The sequence below is a fragment of the Callithrix jacchus genome, chromosome 7, assembly GCF_049354715.1.
Source record: "Callithrix jacchus isolate 240 chromosome 7, calJac240_pri, whole genome shotgun sequence".
Taxonomy (NCBI): domain Eukaryota; kingdom Metazoa; phylum Chordata; class Mammalia; order Primates; family Cebidae; genus Callithrix; species Callithrix jacchus.
Genome location: NC_133508.1, coordinates 3,308,290 through 3,325,910, shown reverse-complemented (window position 1 = coordinate 3,325,910; position 17,621 = coordinate 3,308,290). Strand labels below are relative to the sequence as shown.

General features: G+C 41.7%; 1 protein-coding gene across 6 annotated transcripts in view; it reads left to right on the top strand.

Annotated features, from left to right (window-relative positions):
• The window catches only part of CELF2 (CUGBP Elav-like family member 2), an 859,904-nt gene that overhangs the window by 319,649 nt on the left and 522,634 nt on the right, over window positions 1-17,621 (top strand). For 3 of the 6 annotated variants that reach the window (XM_078329274.1, XM_078329270.1, XM_008999915.5), the window contains exon 1: window positions 11,353-11,433. The exons of the other annotated variants lie outside the window; for them this stretch is intronic. In XM_078329274.1, coding sequence (XP_078185400.1) covers window positions 11,381-11,433 — 53 coding nt within the window. In that variant the 5' untranslated portion in view covers window positions 11,353-11,380. Of the gene's footprint in view, window positions 1-11,352; window positions 11,434-17,621 lie in introns of those variants that run through there. 6 annotated transcript variants of the gene reach the window in all.

Genomic DNA, 17,621 nt, shown 5'->3' with positions numbered 1-17,621 from the left:
AAAACTTTAATATGTGCTAAATATTCAGTTATAAAAAGTTCCTCCCTTGCATTTGTAATTATAAAGTGACATATTCATTGAAACATTGTCAGCCAGAAATCAGAATTCTCACTTTTTAATTCTTCAGTGGGAAGAAAGCCCTTAAGGTTTGATCTCTCTCTCTCTCTCTCTCTCTCTCTCTCTCTCTCTCTCACACACACACACACACACACACACAGAGAGAGAGAGAGAGAGAGAGAGAAAGAGAGAGAGATTCTCATTTTAAAGGTTATATCGAGCCTTTTTTGAAAATGAATTATGATGTTTTCTGGTTCGGTAATGCTGGCCTAATAGCTAGGATACAGTTGTTTTTATGCTATCAACAATTTTCATTTTTCCTTTTCATTTAATCCTTTTTTTTTTTTTTTTGAGATGGAGTTTCTCTGTCACCAGGCTGGAGTGCAGAGGTGTGATCTCAGCTCACTGCAACCTCCACCTCCCGGGTTCAAGCTATTCTCCTGCCTCAGCCTCCCGAGTAGCTGGGACTATAGGCATGCACCACCATGCCCAGCTAATTTTTGTATTTTTAGTAGAGACAGGGTTTCACCTTCCTGGCCAATATGGTCTCGAACTCCTGACCTCATGATCCACCTGCCTCAGCCTCCCAAAGTGCTGGGATTACAGGCATGAGCCACCATGCCCAGTCTTCATTTAAACTTTCAAAAACAGAGCGTGCTTAGAGTAAAACAGAGATTAGGAAAAAAAAAATGGTTTGTTAACAATGAACTCAAGCTTTTTCTCTGTTTTCCCAATTTTCATAAAACACAAGCTTTATAAACAGGAGAGAAATGGCCAGACAAGCTTGTTTCCCAAGAAGCCTTAGCCTTTAAACAGAAGACACCCAGAGGGGGAGGTGTGTAAAGATTATTGTTCACGTACAGCAGTGATTCTGTAATTAATTCATTTCGAGCTTTGTGAAAAGCGTTCTTTGTCCCTACATAAAGACAGGGCTCTGTAGTTTTTCCCAGTTATTTTATCATTGCCCTCAATCAGCTGAGCCTGTTACATTCTTTTTTCCTAGATGGAGTATTGCTCTGGTTGGCTACAGTCTACATTCCCTTTTCTTTTTTTAATCCCCGTTTGTAAGGGGAAGCATGTGTCCGAGAGGTGGCATGGTGGTGCTGGCGTAAACCTTAAAGCTTTCTTTTCTGCTTCCAAAGCCATGCCTATTCAAATAATCATGGGATGTCCTAATATTTTATATCATAAAAGACACTTTGGCCAGTGAACTGTCAAAATTGTATCATCAGTAGACTCTACCACTAGGTTAAAAAATTGCTTAATATCACCTAGAAACACTTGAGGACAGTAGCTATGATTTGCTGAAATGAGGCCAAAAATGATTAGTACAAGCCATAAGCAAGAAAAATTAGACAAATTTTCAAAGCCCTCCTTTTCAAAGAAGCTTCTTACAACTAAGAAATAATGTTTCTATAAATAACAACAGTCTATAAGAATGTACCTGTGTGGATATATTTGAAAACAGAAGGTCAGAGGCAAACTTCAAAATAGGACCTTTCTCTTTCTAAAACTACTGTGTACCTCCTAAAAGTGTGACTAAATAGAATGATATGAGAAAGGTCCTGGTTTTTTCTATTTTTTATTTTAGAAAGAAATATGTGGAAAGAACTTAGTAAATAAGGAAAGGTCTACAGAAACTAAAATTAAATGATTGAAATTGTACCAATAATTGTATATTTCTTTCCAGTGGTGTTTTGGGGTTTTTTGTTTGTTTGTTTGTTTTGAGACAGAGTGTCACTCTGTTGCCCAAGGTGGAGTGCAATGGCACAATCTCGGTTCACTCCAACCTCTACCTCCTGGGTTCAAGTGGTTCTCCTGCCTCAGCTTCCAAGTAGCTGGGATCACAGGTGCAAACCACCATACCCAGCTAATTTTTGTATTTTTAGTAGAGATGGGGTTTCGCCATGTTGGCTAGGCTGGTCTTGAACTCCTGACCTAAGGTGATCCACCTGCCTCAGCCTCCCAAAGTACTGGAATTATAGGAGTGAGCCACCATGCCTGGCCTCTTTCCAGTCTTTTTTTCCCATTTGCATACTACATATGAGTGTTGGAAGTCACAAACTGGAAGCACCTGAGTGCATTTTGTCTGGGCTGTAGTCTGCAGAGACATGGAAATTTTGGAGCTGAGTTAGGGGTCCTATCTTCAGAGAACTCCTTTCTCCTGCTTGCCACACCCACCTCTGCTTACCCTTTGTTGGTACCGAGTTGTCTTGCCAGTTATTACGCTGTCTTACCCTAGAGATTTTCCTGTGGGTGGATGTCAATAAGAGTGGGAAGAAAGAAATATGGGTGGTGTGGGGAGGAAAGATGACTACAAAAGAGAAGCCAGACCAAAAGGCTGAAAGTTTCTAGAAAAGCAAGAGAAAAAAAAAAAAATACTGCTGCATTTTAATAGTCAGCTTCCCTGTGTGCTTTTCCTCTACGGCACCTCTCTGATGACTGCAGGCAGCTGAGTCTGCAGTGCTGGTAGCAATATAAAATACTGACATCACATTCTGTGCCCTTCAATCACTTATTTCATTTTGAAAGCCTTTCGAAGGCATTCCACCAAAACATGTTTTTGATCGTTTCATAATATCCAGTATTTTAGATATGTCATATGCATATATATTTAACCCACATTAAATGAGTAGACATTTAAGTTGCCTCTGATAGCTTAATATAATTAACACCACTATGAATATCCTGCTACATAGCCCTTCAAGAAGAAAACTTTTAAAAGTAAAAACTCGGCCGGGCGCGGTGGCTCAAGCCTGTAATCCCAGCACTTTGGGAGGCCGAGGCGGGTGGATCACGAGGTCAAGAGATCGAGACCATCCTGGTCAACAAGGTGAAACCCCGTCTCTACTAAAAATACAAAAAATTAGCTGGGCATGGTGGCGCGTGCCTGTAATCCCAGCTACTCGGGAGGCTGAGGCAGAAGAATTGCTTGAACCCAGGAGGCAGAGGTTGCAGTGAGCCGAGATCACGCCATTGCACTCCAGCCTGGGTAACAAGAGTGAAAGTCCGTCTCAAAAAAAAAAGTAAAAACTCTTTGTCAAGTAGAACACTGTTTTTCATTTTTGATTGTGCTACCTAATTGCTTTCTGGACAGCAGTTGAAACACTCACCAGCCGTATATGAGTGGGCCCATTTCATTATACCACATTGTGTCATTGCATGTAGTCAGTTAAAGGTATTTACCAATTTGATGGGTAAAATGCAGTCTTGCACTTTGTTTTGACTTGTATCCATTTTTATTCTTAGGTCCTTCCATTTGCAACTCTGTCTCAAAATGTCAAAAATGTTGAAGTACATTTTTTTAGATCACTAAACAATTCAGACATTATGTTAGAAACACTGAAATATTTTATCATCTACATAGCTTTTTAGGGGAGGAGACTGAGATTTTTATATGCCAGATGCCTTACATTGTGGTAAACTAGCAGATGAGCCTTGTTTTCTTCTCTTTAACGTAGAAAAATAGGAATTCAAGAAACCAGTTGGAACTGGGGCACAGCTACCAATTTCCAACTTTGCCAATAAACAAAAATGTATTTTCAATGGACTCTTGTCCCAGTGTTTAAATTATTCATGTAATTATAAATGATTTAAAATATTCTCATTAAATTATGACTTTAGAAATGTTTGACATCAAGTGACTACTGAGATAATTTAGGTAAACTTTTCATTTTTAACTGGAATAGTGTATTTTTTTCTTTTCATCCACAGTATAAATGGATACCGTTTCCATTCACCTTAGATTATAAAGCCTCTAGTTCAAACATAGACCCTAAAATGATTCTTTAAAAGTCTCTATGAATTGTTTTCTTATCGTTGTGGAATACTTGTTACGAGGGCTCCCCAGGGTATGGAAAGCAGACCTAGTGGGTGGATTGCTTATTACAGTTCACAAGGATTAGGAGTAAGAATTTGGAAAGGCACAGCAATTTGACAGAACAATTTTATGGCTGATAATCCAATATTTTTCTTAATGGGGTTTATATTGTTTTTCTAATAGTTCTATTTTATTTGTATTTCACAAAAGTACTGGTCTGTAATGAATCAAAAACTGTGAAGGAAGGAAGGGAGGGAGGGATGGATGAAGGAAGAAAGGAAGGAAGGCAAGGAGGAAAATAGGAAGAAAGAATGGAAGGAGAGAAGGAGGAAGGAAGGAAGGAGGGAAGGAGGGAGAGAAGGAGCGAAGAAGGAAGGAAGGAGATAAGGAGGGATATGGGAGGGAAAGAGGGAAGGAAGGAGGGAGGGAGGGAGAGAGGTTCCTCATCACAGTGGGAAATACTGCCTTACCTACTGGCCAAATAGGAAAATGTTTTGACATGCAGTCATTTGATTGCTCAACAAATGCTTTAGGTAACCAATCAATCATCAATCAATATTTGTGTGCAGCGGTTACCATCTTGAATTAAATTAACAAGTTAGTTTTTAGATCTGTCTTCAAGTGAATTTGTTGTACCCTTTAACTTTACTTAGGTCTGCTGGGGCTTTTGTGTCGGGGAGTGGGGAATGAGTAATAATGGAAGCCTTACCTTTTTCTCATAGTAATTCCGGGGCACTATTCCGGGTTAGGAATTCCATCCCTACGAGCAGGTGTTGACATTGTTTCTTTGACTGGCAACTTGGCAACTGTATTTGGCTTTCCTTGGAAACTCAGATTTTCCTCTTAAAAAACAGAGGAGGAGTCCTGTTTTTAAGCTCACAAAACCCAGAACAATCTAAAGCTGCCATTCAAAGAAAAACAAAACCGAAAAAGACTGTAAGATCCATGTTTCGGGTTTTATTCGCTGGCCTGTGATGCGGAGGCTATCTGAGCCACACATTTTCCCTTTGTCCCTGTGGGCGTGAGCCCTGTGTGCTAACAAAGGCAGACTGGAAATTAAAAGAACATTACACAGCTTTGAAAATCTCATCTGCCATGGCAGTATAGGAGTTAAAGCTCTTTTTTTTCCCCCCTACTATACGTACCAAATTTGGCCTGCGATCCTTTTGAATGGCATGAAAAGCAGCTGGCTGGGTGTGAGTCTCCTTCCTCTCTTCCTTTCTCACTTTAAAATATGCCTGGCGAAGATCCAGCATTCCCCTTCCCCTGGCTTTAATCCATTTTAACCTGCTGTTCAGCTGACCAAGATTCCAAATGAAAGAAGCATTCCTTCCCAATTGTTAGGAGGGCTTTAGCACCAGCGGAAAATATATGGCACATATGTGGACCCCGAATAATAAATTGGGTCTTTCGCATCTTTGTAGCGGGTTTTGAAGCTGTCTCTTTAGAGACCCTTTAGAATCTTTTTTTTTTTTTTTAGCTTATGAAATGTCCCATAATAACAATTCCTAAGTCATGGATGAAGGGCCAAAACACATATCTTTGTTCATAGACTTTTCATTGTATCAGGTTTTGTGAGCAAAACACGAAAGCACTTGAAATTCCATTAAAGTTACATTCATTTATCTAAAAAAGAAAAAGAAAAAAGCCGTCTTTGGAAGTTTGTCTCTACAGGCATCATTGAAGTGAGGATATGTACAAAACACATTTTATATAACACAAGATTAATGGTTAACTGTTCAGGTGCAGATTTTTTACAATGAGAGCTGATGGTTGGGAAAGCAGAAAACAAAAGGAGAAAACACAGCAGCTACATTAACTGCCAAGTCGCTGTGCATAAAATAAATATAGACATGCCCCCACGTTTCACAGAACATCAGCTTCAGTGCTTCTCGACACAGCAATATTGCTAACACTTAAAAATGTGTTCGGCCGGGCCCGGTGGCTCACGCCTGTAATCCCAGCACTTTGGGAGGCCGAGGCGGGTGGATCACGAGGTCAAGAGATCGAGACCATCCTGGTCAACATGGTGAAACCCCGTCTCTATTAAAAATACAAAAAATTAGCCGGGCATGGTGGCGCCTGCCTGTAATCCCAGCTACTCAGGAGGCTGAGGCAGGAGAATTGCCTGAACCCAGGAGGCGGAGGTTGCGGTGAGCCGAGATCGCGCCATTGCATTCCAGCCTGGGTAACAAGAGCGAAACTTTGTCTCAAAAAAAAAAAAATGTGTTCATCGCCAATCTTAGGAAAAGAAGACTGTGGCATTCCCTAACTTTTGAGAAAATAGGCATATTTTGATCCTATCACTGCTTCATTCAAAAAGCAACCCGGGGCCTTTTTATGTTTAGCTTACAACACTTGAAACAATCAAAAGCTTTAAGAACAAATAAATTTATTTTGGTGCCTAGTCAATAACATCGAAGGTACTATTACAAACCTGTATAAATGAAAAATAATCACCACAGTGAGGTTGGTCATTTATATTTAAAAGTCAATTTAGCAGAGGGTAGCCAGATTTAGAAAATAAAAACAGAGGACACGCAAAGTTGAATTTCAGATAAAAAGACAATGATTATTTTTTGGTATAAGTATATCCCATGCAATGTTCTGGGCCATACTTATACTAAAAAATTATTTGTCATTTCTCTGAAATCCAACGTTCACTGGGTGTGCTGTGTTTTATCTGCCAGTCCTTGCCTGTCATCATTGCCATGCTGTTGTTGGCTATGAAAAGCATGGAAGGCTGGGTCCTATTTCCAGGGTCAAGAACAAATTCTGGGATTTCTTAGCTCGCTCCATCTGCCAACCTTAAAATTCTGGCACGTTAGCAAGATCGGGAAATATTCTTTTGCAGCCATAGAATGCATTTCCAATTAGTCATTTCACTTTATTAAGAGAGAGAGAGATCTTAACCACTTGAGAAGAAGGCTTGAGAAGAAGGCAAGAGCCGGCAAATAAGAAGAGAAGAAAAAGCTGGGATAACCAGAAAGGGAAAGAATTTTAACCAGGAAGTGACAGAATCAGGAATGAATAATTTTAAAGCAAGCCTTTCCAAAACAATGACCGTAAATGTTTAGGATAATCAGATCCTTAGGAAGAAAACTGTAGTGTATAAGAAATGAAGACACACAAAGAAGAGTGAAAAAATGAGAAAGAAAGTGTTGTATTTCTTCCCTAACCCAATCTGATTTTCAAGTCCTGTCAGGAAGTTAGATATTTTGTGGGGCAGCAACTTACTAAGACCTCACACCTGCCTCTCTGGAGCCTTATTTAATGTTGGTTTTACTTACAGTTGATGGTAAATGCCTTTTTTTTTTTTTTTGAGACAGAGTCTCAGTTTATCACCAGGCACAAGGCTCGAGTGCAATGGCGCAATCTCTGCTCACTGCAATCTCCGCCTCCTGAGTTCAAGCAATTCTCCTGCCTCAGTCTCCCGAGTAGCTGGGACTACAGGCACGCGCCACCATGCCCAGCTAATTTTTGTATTTTTTTAGTAGAGACAGGGTTTCACCATGTTGGTCAGGATGGTCTCGATCTCTTGACCTCGTGATCCACCCACCTCAGCCTCCCAAAGTGCTGGGATTACAGGTGTGAGCCACGGTGCCCTGCTGTGAATGCCTTTTTCCTTGTTTGGCTCACTCGTGAGCCAAACTCTTCTGCTAAAGTAGGATGAGCTTCCATGGTTTTTCACCTTTGGCGCTAATGATATCACCCAGAACCACATGAAAGGCCACCTGAGATGCCATATAACCAGGCTGGATCTTCTGTCGACCTTCTATATCCGCATTTCCCAGGGTGCCCTCTGCCAAGGTCTGGTAGAAATGCAGATTCCTCAGCTCCTATGTTGTCTCCTGACTGATTCTCCACATTTCCCTACGCTTCCCTCATGACTGTAACCCCTACATGTGGAAACCACAGGCTCAGAGGGTTGGATTTGTTTGGAGGAGGTACAAACAGTGGACTTCCTTTTTGTTTGGAATTGGGTTGTGGTTTTGGCTTCTCTACCGAGGAAACCAAAGAAAGGGGGAGGGAGATCACAGAAATGTTAGCTCTATGAATAGGAAAGTGGTGAGTCTTGTTGCTGATACTATCAGGACAATCATGAATGTTGCATTACATGGATTCAGTTTTGTTTTGTTTTTTTAGCAGATAGGAAACTCTCAGGAGAGGTGACTCTTTAAGAACCACTAGGAACACCAAAAAAAATTTTTGATGTAAAGGGGTAAATTTATCAAAATTGTGCAAAAGAAGACAGAGAATGAAATCTTACAATTTATAGAGTGACATGGAGGAAAATCATAATTTGGGGCCCAAGTTTATTAAGGCTGAGCCTTTTATTTTTATTAATAGAAAATTTGCTGTTGCCTTTCTGTGTTACAGATAAATAGTTGGCCTGGCTTTGAACAAGGCAACACTTCTGTCTGTTTTTGTTTTGAGGACGCACCCTCATTGTTGAAGATGAATTAATCATCTTGATGGCCTATTTCTTAGTAGGAAATGGATACATTAGGTGTGTGATCCATTGAAATCAGTAATGAAATATTTAGGGGAAAGGGAAAAAGGAAGTTTGCAGTATGTAGCAGCATGGAGTTAATCTCCAATATATGTAAACACACACACACACACACGGATCTTGAAGTTAGGAAAAAGAAACACAAAATATTCTGCCCTTCTTAGACTCAATGCATCCTTTAAAAAATAATTTCTCTCCATCTCTAAATACTTTTGGGAAGTGGGTTTCAAACATTATCCTCCTAAACTCTAAGGTTCCCTGTGAGACTCATGTGATTCCTGTTACCCAACCCTATCCTGACCCTAACCCCAATCCCATGCCCAAGCAGTCAGCAGAAGTGCTGTGCCTCAGTTACTCACCGGGTCCACAGGCATCCCTTCTAAGTTCAGTGCTCTGAGAGTTCAGGACAGTTCCTTAATTTCTCCACACCTAAATGTCTCCATTTACATTAACAAACTGAGAGTACAACTCATAACTTATCTCATAAACAAGTTGGTTATGAGGAGTGAACGAATCCACACACCTAATGAAATTAGAACCATTCCTAGTACCTAGGAATAAACGTTAACCACAGCTGTATCTGTTTCTGAGCGTGGGTTTGGTACAAGCCTTTATTTGGAGGAAACATTCTACTGACTAGCTTTACAAAGTTTTTGAGAAGACAACTGCTTTAAAACAGTATTTCATAATTTACAACATGAGTTTGTCCTTTTGTCCTTTGGCCAAAAGCCAAATCCCACCCCCTTTCCTCCATTAACCCTGAACTCCAGGCGTTAAGAACTCATTTCCCTCCCTTCCCCAGACCTGGACCTCCATGGTGCCTGGGCTGAGGATGAGGGTCATGTCTTATAGTTGTGGAAACTATTTCATTATCATCTTGTTACTCGCTTGCTAACTTTCTAAAGGGAAAAGCATTTTATTAACTATCAAAGCACCCGGAACTCTTTAGCGGCCCACTCCATATAAGAGCTATTATTATCACCCACGTTTGGTGAAGTACTTGGGGATTCAAAGTGTTATGTAAATGTTTACACATGATTACGCTGTGGTCCAAGATTCACAGTGGACAACACAGACGGCCCAGGAAGAAGCTTGAAGTCCCAGAAAGGCAATGGTTTTTGTACAAGGTATGAAATTCTCTTTTCATTTTAGTCTGAAGACAGTTGCACCCTGAGGAGAGTCATTCACAGCCACGAAGGAAAGTATCCACGACTGCTAAAGAGAAAACAAATCTAAGCAGAGGGTTAGCTGCATATTTTAAGATCCACGGGTCCATGGAGGACAGGGTGGTAAGAAGAGGATTTAAAATGCTAGGACAGGCATTTGGAACGGCAAACGCTTTCTGACAGTAAGACAGCCTGCTTCCAAACACTGTGGCAACATCTTCCCCTCAGGAAGGAACAGAGGTTCTCTTTCTTAGAGGGCTCTGCTTGAAGGGAAGAAGCTGGGACCCTTCCTCCGGGCTGACGCTTTCAAGTAATAAGGGCATTACAAAGCACTGAGTCACACGTGTTTATTGCAGTCTTTCCTCTTCCTTCTGAGAGAAGTCGCTGGCTGGTTCAGGTATGTTCTTAACACTCTTAACATTCCACAAACTCTCTTTGCAACAAAGAGAAAAAAAGACCTAAACCAGAGCCTTTCGCTGGTCTTAGTGTCCGGGCATAAAGATCATTGTTTTATTTCAGTTGTTCTCTTCAGTTCCTTCTACCAAAGACCAGTGAAGCCTGATTTTCCATTTATGGTAACGACTTTAAAAACCCCTTTTCAAAGTAAGTGTCAGAAAAACAGAAACTTGATGTAAAGAAAGACTGTCAAGTAAAGCTAGTGTGGCCGGCAGCTACAGCAGAAATCTCGACGGCCTGGGCAGCCCTGGTCTGGAAACCCCTAGACCAGATGATTTCAAGGTCGGTTCCTTCCAGGATCCTGTAGCAACAGGAGGAAGAGCTTCAGCTGCAGAGGTCTTACTTCAAACCCGGACTCTCCAGGCATAGAAACCTACGCTTAAGAGGCAGTGCTTATGAAAATAAGAAATCACTACAGTCCCAAAGAACCCACATGGGGCAGAGGGGTAAGGAGACAAACTATGAACGGACACTACAGGAAAACAGTACTGCCCAGATGTTTTCAAACATCTGTTACTATTTCAAATGATTAGTGGAAGGAAGTTTGGTTTTAAATAAATGGCAGAAGATACACAAGGTGGTGGGCAGGGTTGGAGAGCCCATACCCTTTTCTCTTCATGTTTAAAAAGATCCTGCATTTCTTCCTCCATGTTATTTAAAAACACAAGAAAGCCAGCAAAGGGTGGGGGAGCAGTGTAGCAAAAAAACCTCTGCCAGAAAACACACAGTGAAGTCTAGCTTGTTAGCAGCCCTGTTCCAAATTATTTTTAAAAAACAAATCCTAGCAGTAATGTAGTTACAGTCTCTGTGGGAAGCTCCGAGCCCAGTGTCAGAATCCCAGAGCCTGAGCCACGAAAAAAAGGAGGAAAGAAACCTAACCAGTCTCCTGCCAGGAGTCTGAAAAGCAAAATCTCCCAGGCAGGAGACCTACCCCAAAGGAGGGGAAGGCTGCAGCCTGCGGTAATCTGTGAATGATTGCCGGTAAAGTCCGGGGGGCTTCAGGCTTGAGCTGTGTTTGTTCCCAAGGAAAGCCAAGGAGGACGGAGTTAATAAAGAGAGATTTAAGCGGGAGCTGTGCTTGGAATAAAGTGGGCTACAAAAAGGTCAAATTTGATCAGTTGGAGCAGATTACCGGGGCTTTAAAAGGTGGTGTGGGGCTGGGGTGTGGAGCTGGGAGCCGGGTGTGGGAAGGAGGAGAGCGCAGGACTGATTTGCGGGGTGGAGAGAAGTCAGGACAAGTGCGTGTCCGCCCGGGAAGGAGGGAGCCTGGGGCGCCGGCCGGCCTGGGTCCAGAACCCTCCCTCTGTTCCCCAGCACCCCATCCCCGCCTCCTCCTCTCCGGACTCGCCCTCAGCCGGCTCCTAGACAATGCTTTCCCTGGTCTCTGACTTGGATCCCCCGAAAGACTGGAAAGGTTTAAGGTAGGCCTGCTTTGCTTTCTCTTGCATCCTGGTTTGAGTTCAAGGCCAAGGCCCTGCCCCCGCCCACCACTGTGCAGGAGCGCCTGGAGTTGCTTGAAATGCACCTCGTGGGGTTCAGGGATAAGCAGATCTGCTGGTGGGAAGACTGGAGACAAACGAGTAAGGACCGACCTGTGAACCTGAGGTCCTCCAGTTTCACTCCAGGAGGGAGGACAGTCTTATTTAAATGACACCTGTTGACTCACTGGAAGGAGTCCTCATACTGAATTTTTGGGCTTGAGGGGTGCATTAAAGGTGTAAGAGGGAAAACAGTTAACTTTCTAGGACATCCGATAGAAAAGCGAACTTTGGGCCGGCTATCGTGGCTCACAGCTGTAATCCCAGCACTTTGGGAGGCCAAGGTGGATGGATCACTTTGAGGTCAGGAGATCAAGACCAGCCTGGCCAACATGACGAAATCCCATCTCTACTAAAAATACAGAACTTAGCCTGGCATGGTGGTGGGTGCCTATAGTTCCAGCTACTCAGGAGGCCAAGGCAGGAGAATCACTTGACCTGGGAGGCAGAGGTTACAGTGAGCAGAGATCACACCACTGCACTCTAGCCTGGGTGACAGAGTGAGACTCCATCTCAAAAAATTGAGAAAAAAAAAAGCAAGAAAAGCAAACTTTTCTAGAAAACCTTATTAGGGTCCTTGAAGGGTCAAGGAAACTTGGTTTCTTCCTCTCACCTTTCCCCCACCCCCATCCCCAGGCCTAATGTGGTAAGACTGGTCACAGAAACACTCTGCTGATGGTGAAACTGAATGGGCAGAATGTATGACATAAAATCTTTCTCTGAATGCTCCTGAAAAACTGAACTCTGACCTCCTCATCTCTCAGAGGCCCGGAAAAATTAGAATACAAGAAGCCAAAAAGGGCAAAGTTCATGTATCCTCTCTAAGCTGACTCCCTTGGTGTAATTAATTCATGGGCTTCACTGACCCGAAAGGATATTCCCTAGAAAAAGCGTTTTTGGCAATTTTTGAAATATGGAAATGTTCAATTGAGGGATTTTGGTTAAAAGTTGTTCTGCACAGTGTCATATCTTCCAAATATCTACCCCTAAACATGGCTTCCTGGACCAGAACCCAAATAACAAATACAAATGAGTAGAAGCGTGTGTATGTTACTGGGTCTGCTTTTTCTTGAAATTTATGTTGTATTAATTTGCTAAGTTTTTATTTCCTGTTGATGCATTCTGCCTTCATGTTTGTTTGATTTTGTTCTTTTTAAAAACAAGATTATAGAAAATAGCAAATTTAAAAATTGCCAATATCCACCTTAATTATTCTTTTTTTTAAAAAAGTGTTTCTTGTTATTTTCTGTAACTTTCCACGTATGGTTTTTGCACATCAGGTCATATGTGCTGTTTTATGATCTGTTTCCAGCTAACATATCAAACATGTTTTCATGTTTCGGCCTGACTTTCATAAGCACCATTTTAGTCACTAAACTACCATAATATTCATGTACATTGTTTTCTTTTTTTTTTTTTTTTTTTTTTTTTTGAGGTGGAGTTTTGCTCTTGTTGCCCAGACTGGAGTGCAGGGACCCATAATCTCAGCTCACTGCAACCTCCGCCTCCCAGGTTCAAACAATTCTCCTGCCTCAGCCTCCTGAGTTGCTGGGATTACAGGCACCCACCACCACATCCAGCTAATTTTTTGTATTTTTAGTAGAGACAGAGTTTCACTATGTTGCCCGGGCTGGTCTTGAACTCCTGACCTCAGGTGATCCACCCTCTGTTGAAAATGTAGGTTTTTCCACTCCTTAATTTGTACTAACAACAACATAATGAATATCTTTGTGTACCTAGCTTTTTACTTGTATTAAAGGACTAACGGGATTTCTTGATGAAAAGTACATTTTTGTGAGTCTTTCAGTGATGTTTTTTTGTTTGCATGTTTAAACTTTATTTTTAATTATTGAAAAATGGTAAAGTACTTCTGTAAATGTTCTTAGGGTACAGCTATTAGAATAAACGTGGTTCTCCTTTTTTTCTAACTGGATTACTAAGCTATCTCTAAAACTGAAACACTTCTTACAAGTACTTTCAAACCATTTTTTCTCAGGTGATTCACTTAATATTATTACACCAGTGGATCAGGCAGGCTCTAGCCCTAAGAATAGATTTTGAAGCATGTAGCCCCCACAAAGGCCTTTGTAGATAATGGTCTCAAGTCTTAACTCATTTTTTAAAAAATCAGTGAGAATGTTGTCTTTTCCCTAAACGTGCCCCAAATTTAAGTGAAGCTCCGTTTTGCTAGAGTAAGTGAAGTTTCAGAAACTTGGACTGATGAGGCCTGGGAAGGATAAACATTTCTACACTGAGTACTTTGGCTACACCAAGTTAATTCTGTCCACGCCTCTTCTTGGCAAGCATAATCCCACTGGCTTTTTAACTGTGTGTGATCATTTTCAGAGGTCGGGAACCATAAACGGATAGAGTTTATAAATTGCATTTTCAATTCTTTAGTTGTTTACGGTGAGGCATCCTTTTGGCTAATTTTGATTCCTTGAACTGTTTTCTCGCTACCAATGAGTCTCTGCCTATACTATGTGGAAGAAGCAAAGATATAACAGCCTGATAAATGGGTAATCTAGCAGGAAAATGAGGTGTATACTCTAACACCACACAGCAGGGTTTTCTGTGATCTGGGTTATGTCAATACAGTGCTCTAGAATTCCAGAGAATGGAGTGAGAGGCCCATTCCAGTAAAGAGAAAAAGGAGTTACTGTCTTCATCTGATTAGTAAATAGCAGAACGTCTGCTATATAAAGCATATTACAAGGCAAAAAGGCCTTTAAACCTGCATAACTGGAATATCTTCCTGTGTTTGGTCCAGGAGCTCAGCCTAGAGTTCTGCCAAACCTGTTGCTCCTAAAAAGGGGTCACAAGGCACAATTTTAAAACCTGCATACACCACGATGTAGTGTTTTAGGAGATACCTGTTCCCAGGGCACAGTTTTAGGTTATAAGCCTTTCTCAAGAACTGTCTATCTGAAATCGCTCCATCTTTGTTCCATTTTGTTACATGGGGAAACCACGGGTAGTAGTGGTGCTCCTGCCTGTGTTTTAACGACTGTCTACCTCAAGGGAAATAAACCTAATTTTCACCAAAAGACATGCCAACAATTTTCTTTTTCTTTTTTTTTTTTTTTTGCTCTTATTACCCAGGCTGGAGTGCAATGACGCGATCTTGGCTCACCGCAACCTCCGCCTCCTGGGTTCAGGCAATTCTCCTGCCTCAGCCTCCCGAGTAGCTGGGATTACAGGCACGCGCCACCATGTCCAGCTAATTTTGTATTTTTAGTAGAGACGGGGTTTCACCATGTTGACCAGGATGGTCTTGATCTTTTGACCTCGTGATCCACCCACCTCGGCCTCCCAAAGTGCTGGGATTACAGGCGTGAGCCACCGCGCCCGGCCCGCCAACAATTTTCAACATTCTCCCATTTGACCCCTGGGAAAGTACAAACCCTTCAGCTCTTTTATTCAAAGAAAAGAATTCAAAGGTTAAATAAAACACAGTATTCTTGGTACACAGAAGAAAAAAGTTAACACTGTGTTAGACCATGACTAAAAGAGTAAAATAAACCCCAAAATGTGTTGAATCTTCATATATATGACCTGAGAGGAAACAGGTGGACGGGAGGATTAAGCAGGGAATGGAACCCAGAACACCTGGTGTCTCCTTTTGTGCATACGCCCTAAGTCACCTCTGGGAAGGATTAAAAACCCCAAATCAAGTTTAACTCTCCCCTTTTGAAATGAGGGAATTGATAAAGTGGCTGGATGCAGTCACAGAACTCATTAGCAGTGCAGGCTGTTGCCAGCCCCTCTTCCAATTCCATGCTTTCTCCCAAGGAATGTTCCTCCCCACCCCCACTTCTGTTTCCCTTTCTCCTTCGGGTTTCAGACAGCTCAGCCCAGTTGCATGCCTTAAAGATGTCAAAAGCTCAACAGGTTATAAACTCTATCTAATAATGTCCCCCCAAGAACTCATAGGTTTCCAGCTCTAGTAGGTTTATGAATCACAGTGACACAGCCAGGTACTCAAACTGGAAAGCCAGGCAGTCTCCCAAATCCCTCATTTTCCCTCTTAATTCACATCCAAATTTTTGCCAGCTCCTCCTGAGTTCGACTCCTAAGCACCTAGGGACTCTCTCTACTTTTCTCCACCTTCCACTGATAACATCCAGTTTTGCTAAGAAGGCTACCTCCTAACTAGTTTCCTTCACTCTTGCTCTCTTAAACTAATTTGCACATAGAGGAATGAAAGCATTACACACACCATAAATCAGATCCCGTTACTTTCCTGCTAAAACTTCCCCTTCATCTCAGAGTCAAGGCCAGTATCCTTATGTTAACCTGCAAGGCCCCATCTGCTCTGACCCTTATCAGCTTCTCTGCCTGGATCTCCTCCCTCTCTGCCCACAGCTCACTTTGCTCCAGCCCTGCTGCTCTTTCTCTTTTTCAGTTATGTAGCCGGGCTATTCTGGCATGATTTTCATTGGCTACTCCCTCTCCCTGCCTGGCAATCTTTGCATAGCTATAGGCGGGGCAGAGGCTGCTCCTCATTCAAGCCTCAGCTCCCTGTCATCTCCTCTGTGAGGCCTTCCCTGACCTCCCAGTTTCAAGCATATCTCCCTGATAGACTGAATCATAGGCAACAGCCAGTATTGAGCTATGTTTGACTTCTAAAAATGTCCACTTCATATGGTTCAGCTAACATTCTCGTCGCAGCATTGCCAGTATCTTCTGTTTGCATATGCATTTGTTTACTGATTATCTCTCTCCCCTGTTAGAATGCATAGTTTGTGTATTTAACTGGTATATACCTAGTATCTAAAAGATTTCCTGGGACATGACAATGAGTAAATAAATGATCAAATGAGTGAATGAATGAGTGAAGGACTCACTGTCTCTCATCCTACTTTACACTCACTCCATGGGGCCAGAGGCTTTGTGGTTTTCATTCACATCCCACCCCTAGTATTTACCACTGTGATACTGTGGTATTATGTGGAATGAATGAATTAACTGATGAATTAATGACTCCAACACCTAGTTGAGTAATTCTATCTTCAGTTGCTTATTTCTGTGCCAATTAGTATCTGATATGGTTATGTAGAAAATTCTAAAATCCTCTCTGAGAATCTGACCTATATGTAGTATTCAGGTAGAATTTATTCTTTCTAGACAAGAGAATGATCTGGAACCAATGTTGACAATTTTCTTCATCAGGGGCCAGATGATGAATTTTTCAGGTTTTGCTAGCCATACAGTTTCTCATCACAACTATACAACTTTGCTATGTTAGCCTGAGAGCAGCCATAGATGGTATGTAAGTAGCTTGGCTGTGACCTAATAAAACTTTATTTAAACAGACTTTATTTAAACAGTGGGCTGGATATGGCCCAGGGCCCATAGTCTGACTTGTGTCCATGATCTAGACTAATGATCTGACCAGCAGGAAAATAGAAGCAGCTTTGACAAATAGTTGGAGGGATGCTTTCAAATCTCAAATAACAAGGCAAATATCAAAAACTAGTCTTGTTATTAGGAAAAAACTTCCAGGGAGCCTTGGTGATATTTCAAAGGTCAAAGACGTTTTAGGTTATGAGCACTTGATCTTACAAAGATGATGAATGCTGGAGAAAATATATGGTTTACCACATCCCTTAAATGTTTGAATGAGCCTTAAAGCTATCACAAATTATACTTTTACCTGCTCCCTTATGGCATGTGTGAGAACCTCCCATTAATGAAAACAGCACATGTTGGTGGGAAATATAGACCAGACCCTGAAATGTTGTAAGTCACTGCTTGGCTTTGATTCTTTCTTTTTCGTTGCTGTCTCTAGCTCATTGAGCATACATTTCTCTTTCACATGCCTGGGAAGCCTCCTATGATGCATCCCAGATTCACAGAGGAGAGCGTGCCATGTAAGTTTGGAGGAATGTCATGTGTACATACCCTTTGGTTCATGTCACATGACATCTTAAAGATGTATAGAGCATGGAAAGGTTGTGTGGATGCTCTGCCAGTATTCCTGGTGGGCAGGATGGCCATCTGAAAGTCAGAAATTTATATTCTTAGATGATAATACAGAAGAATTCTTAGTGGTTCCTACCTGCCGTGCA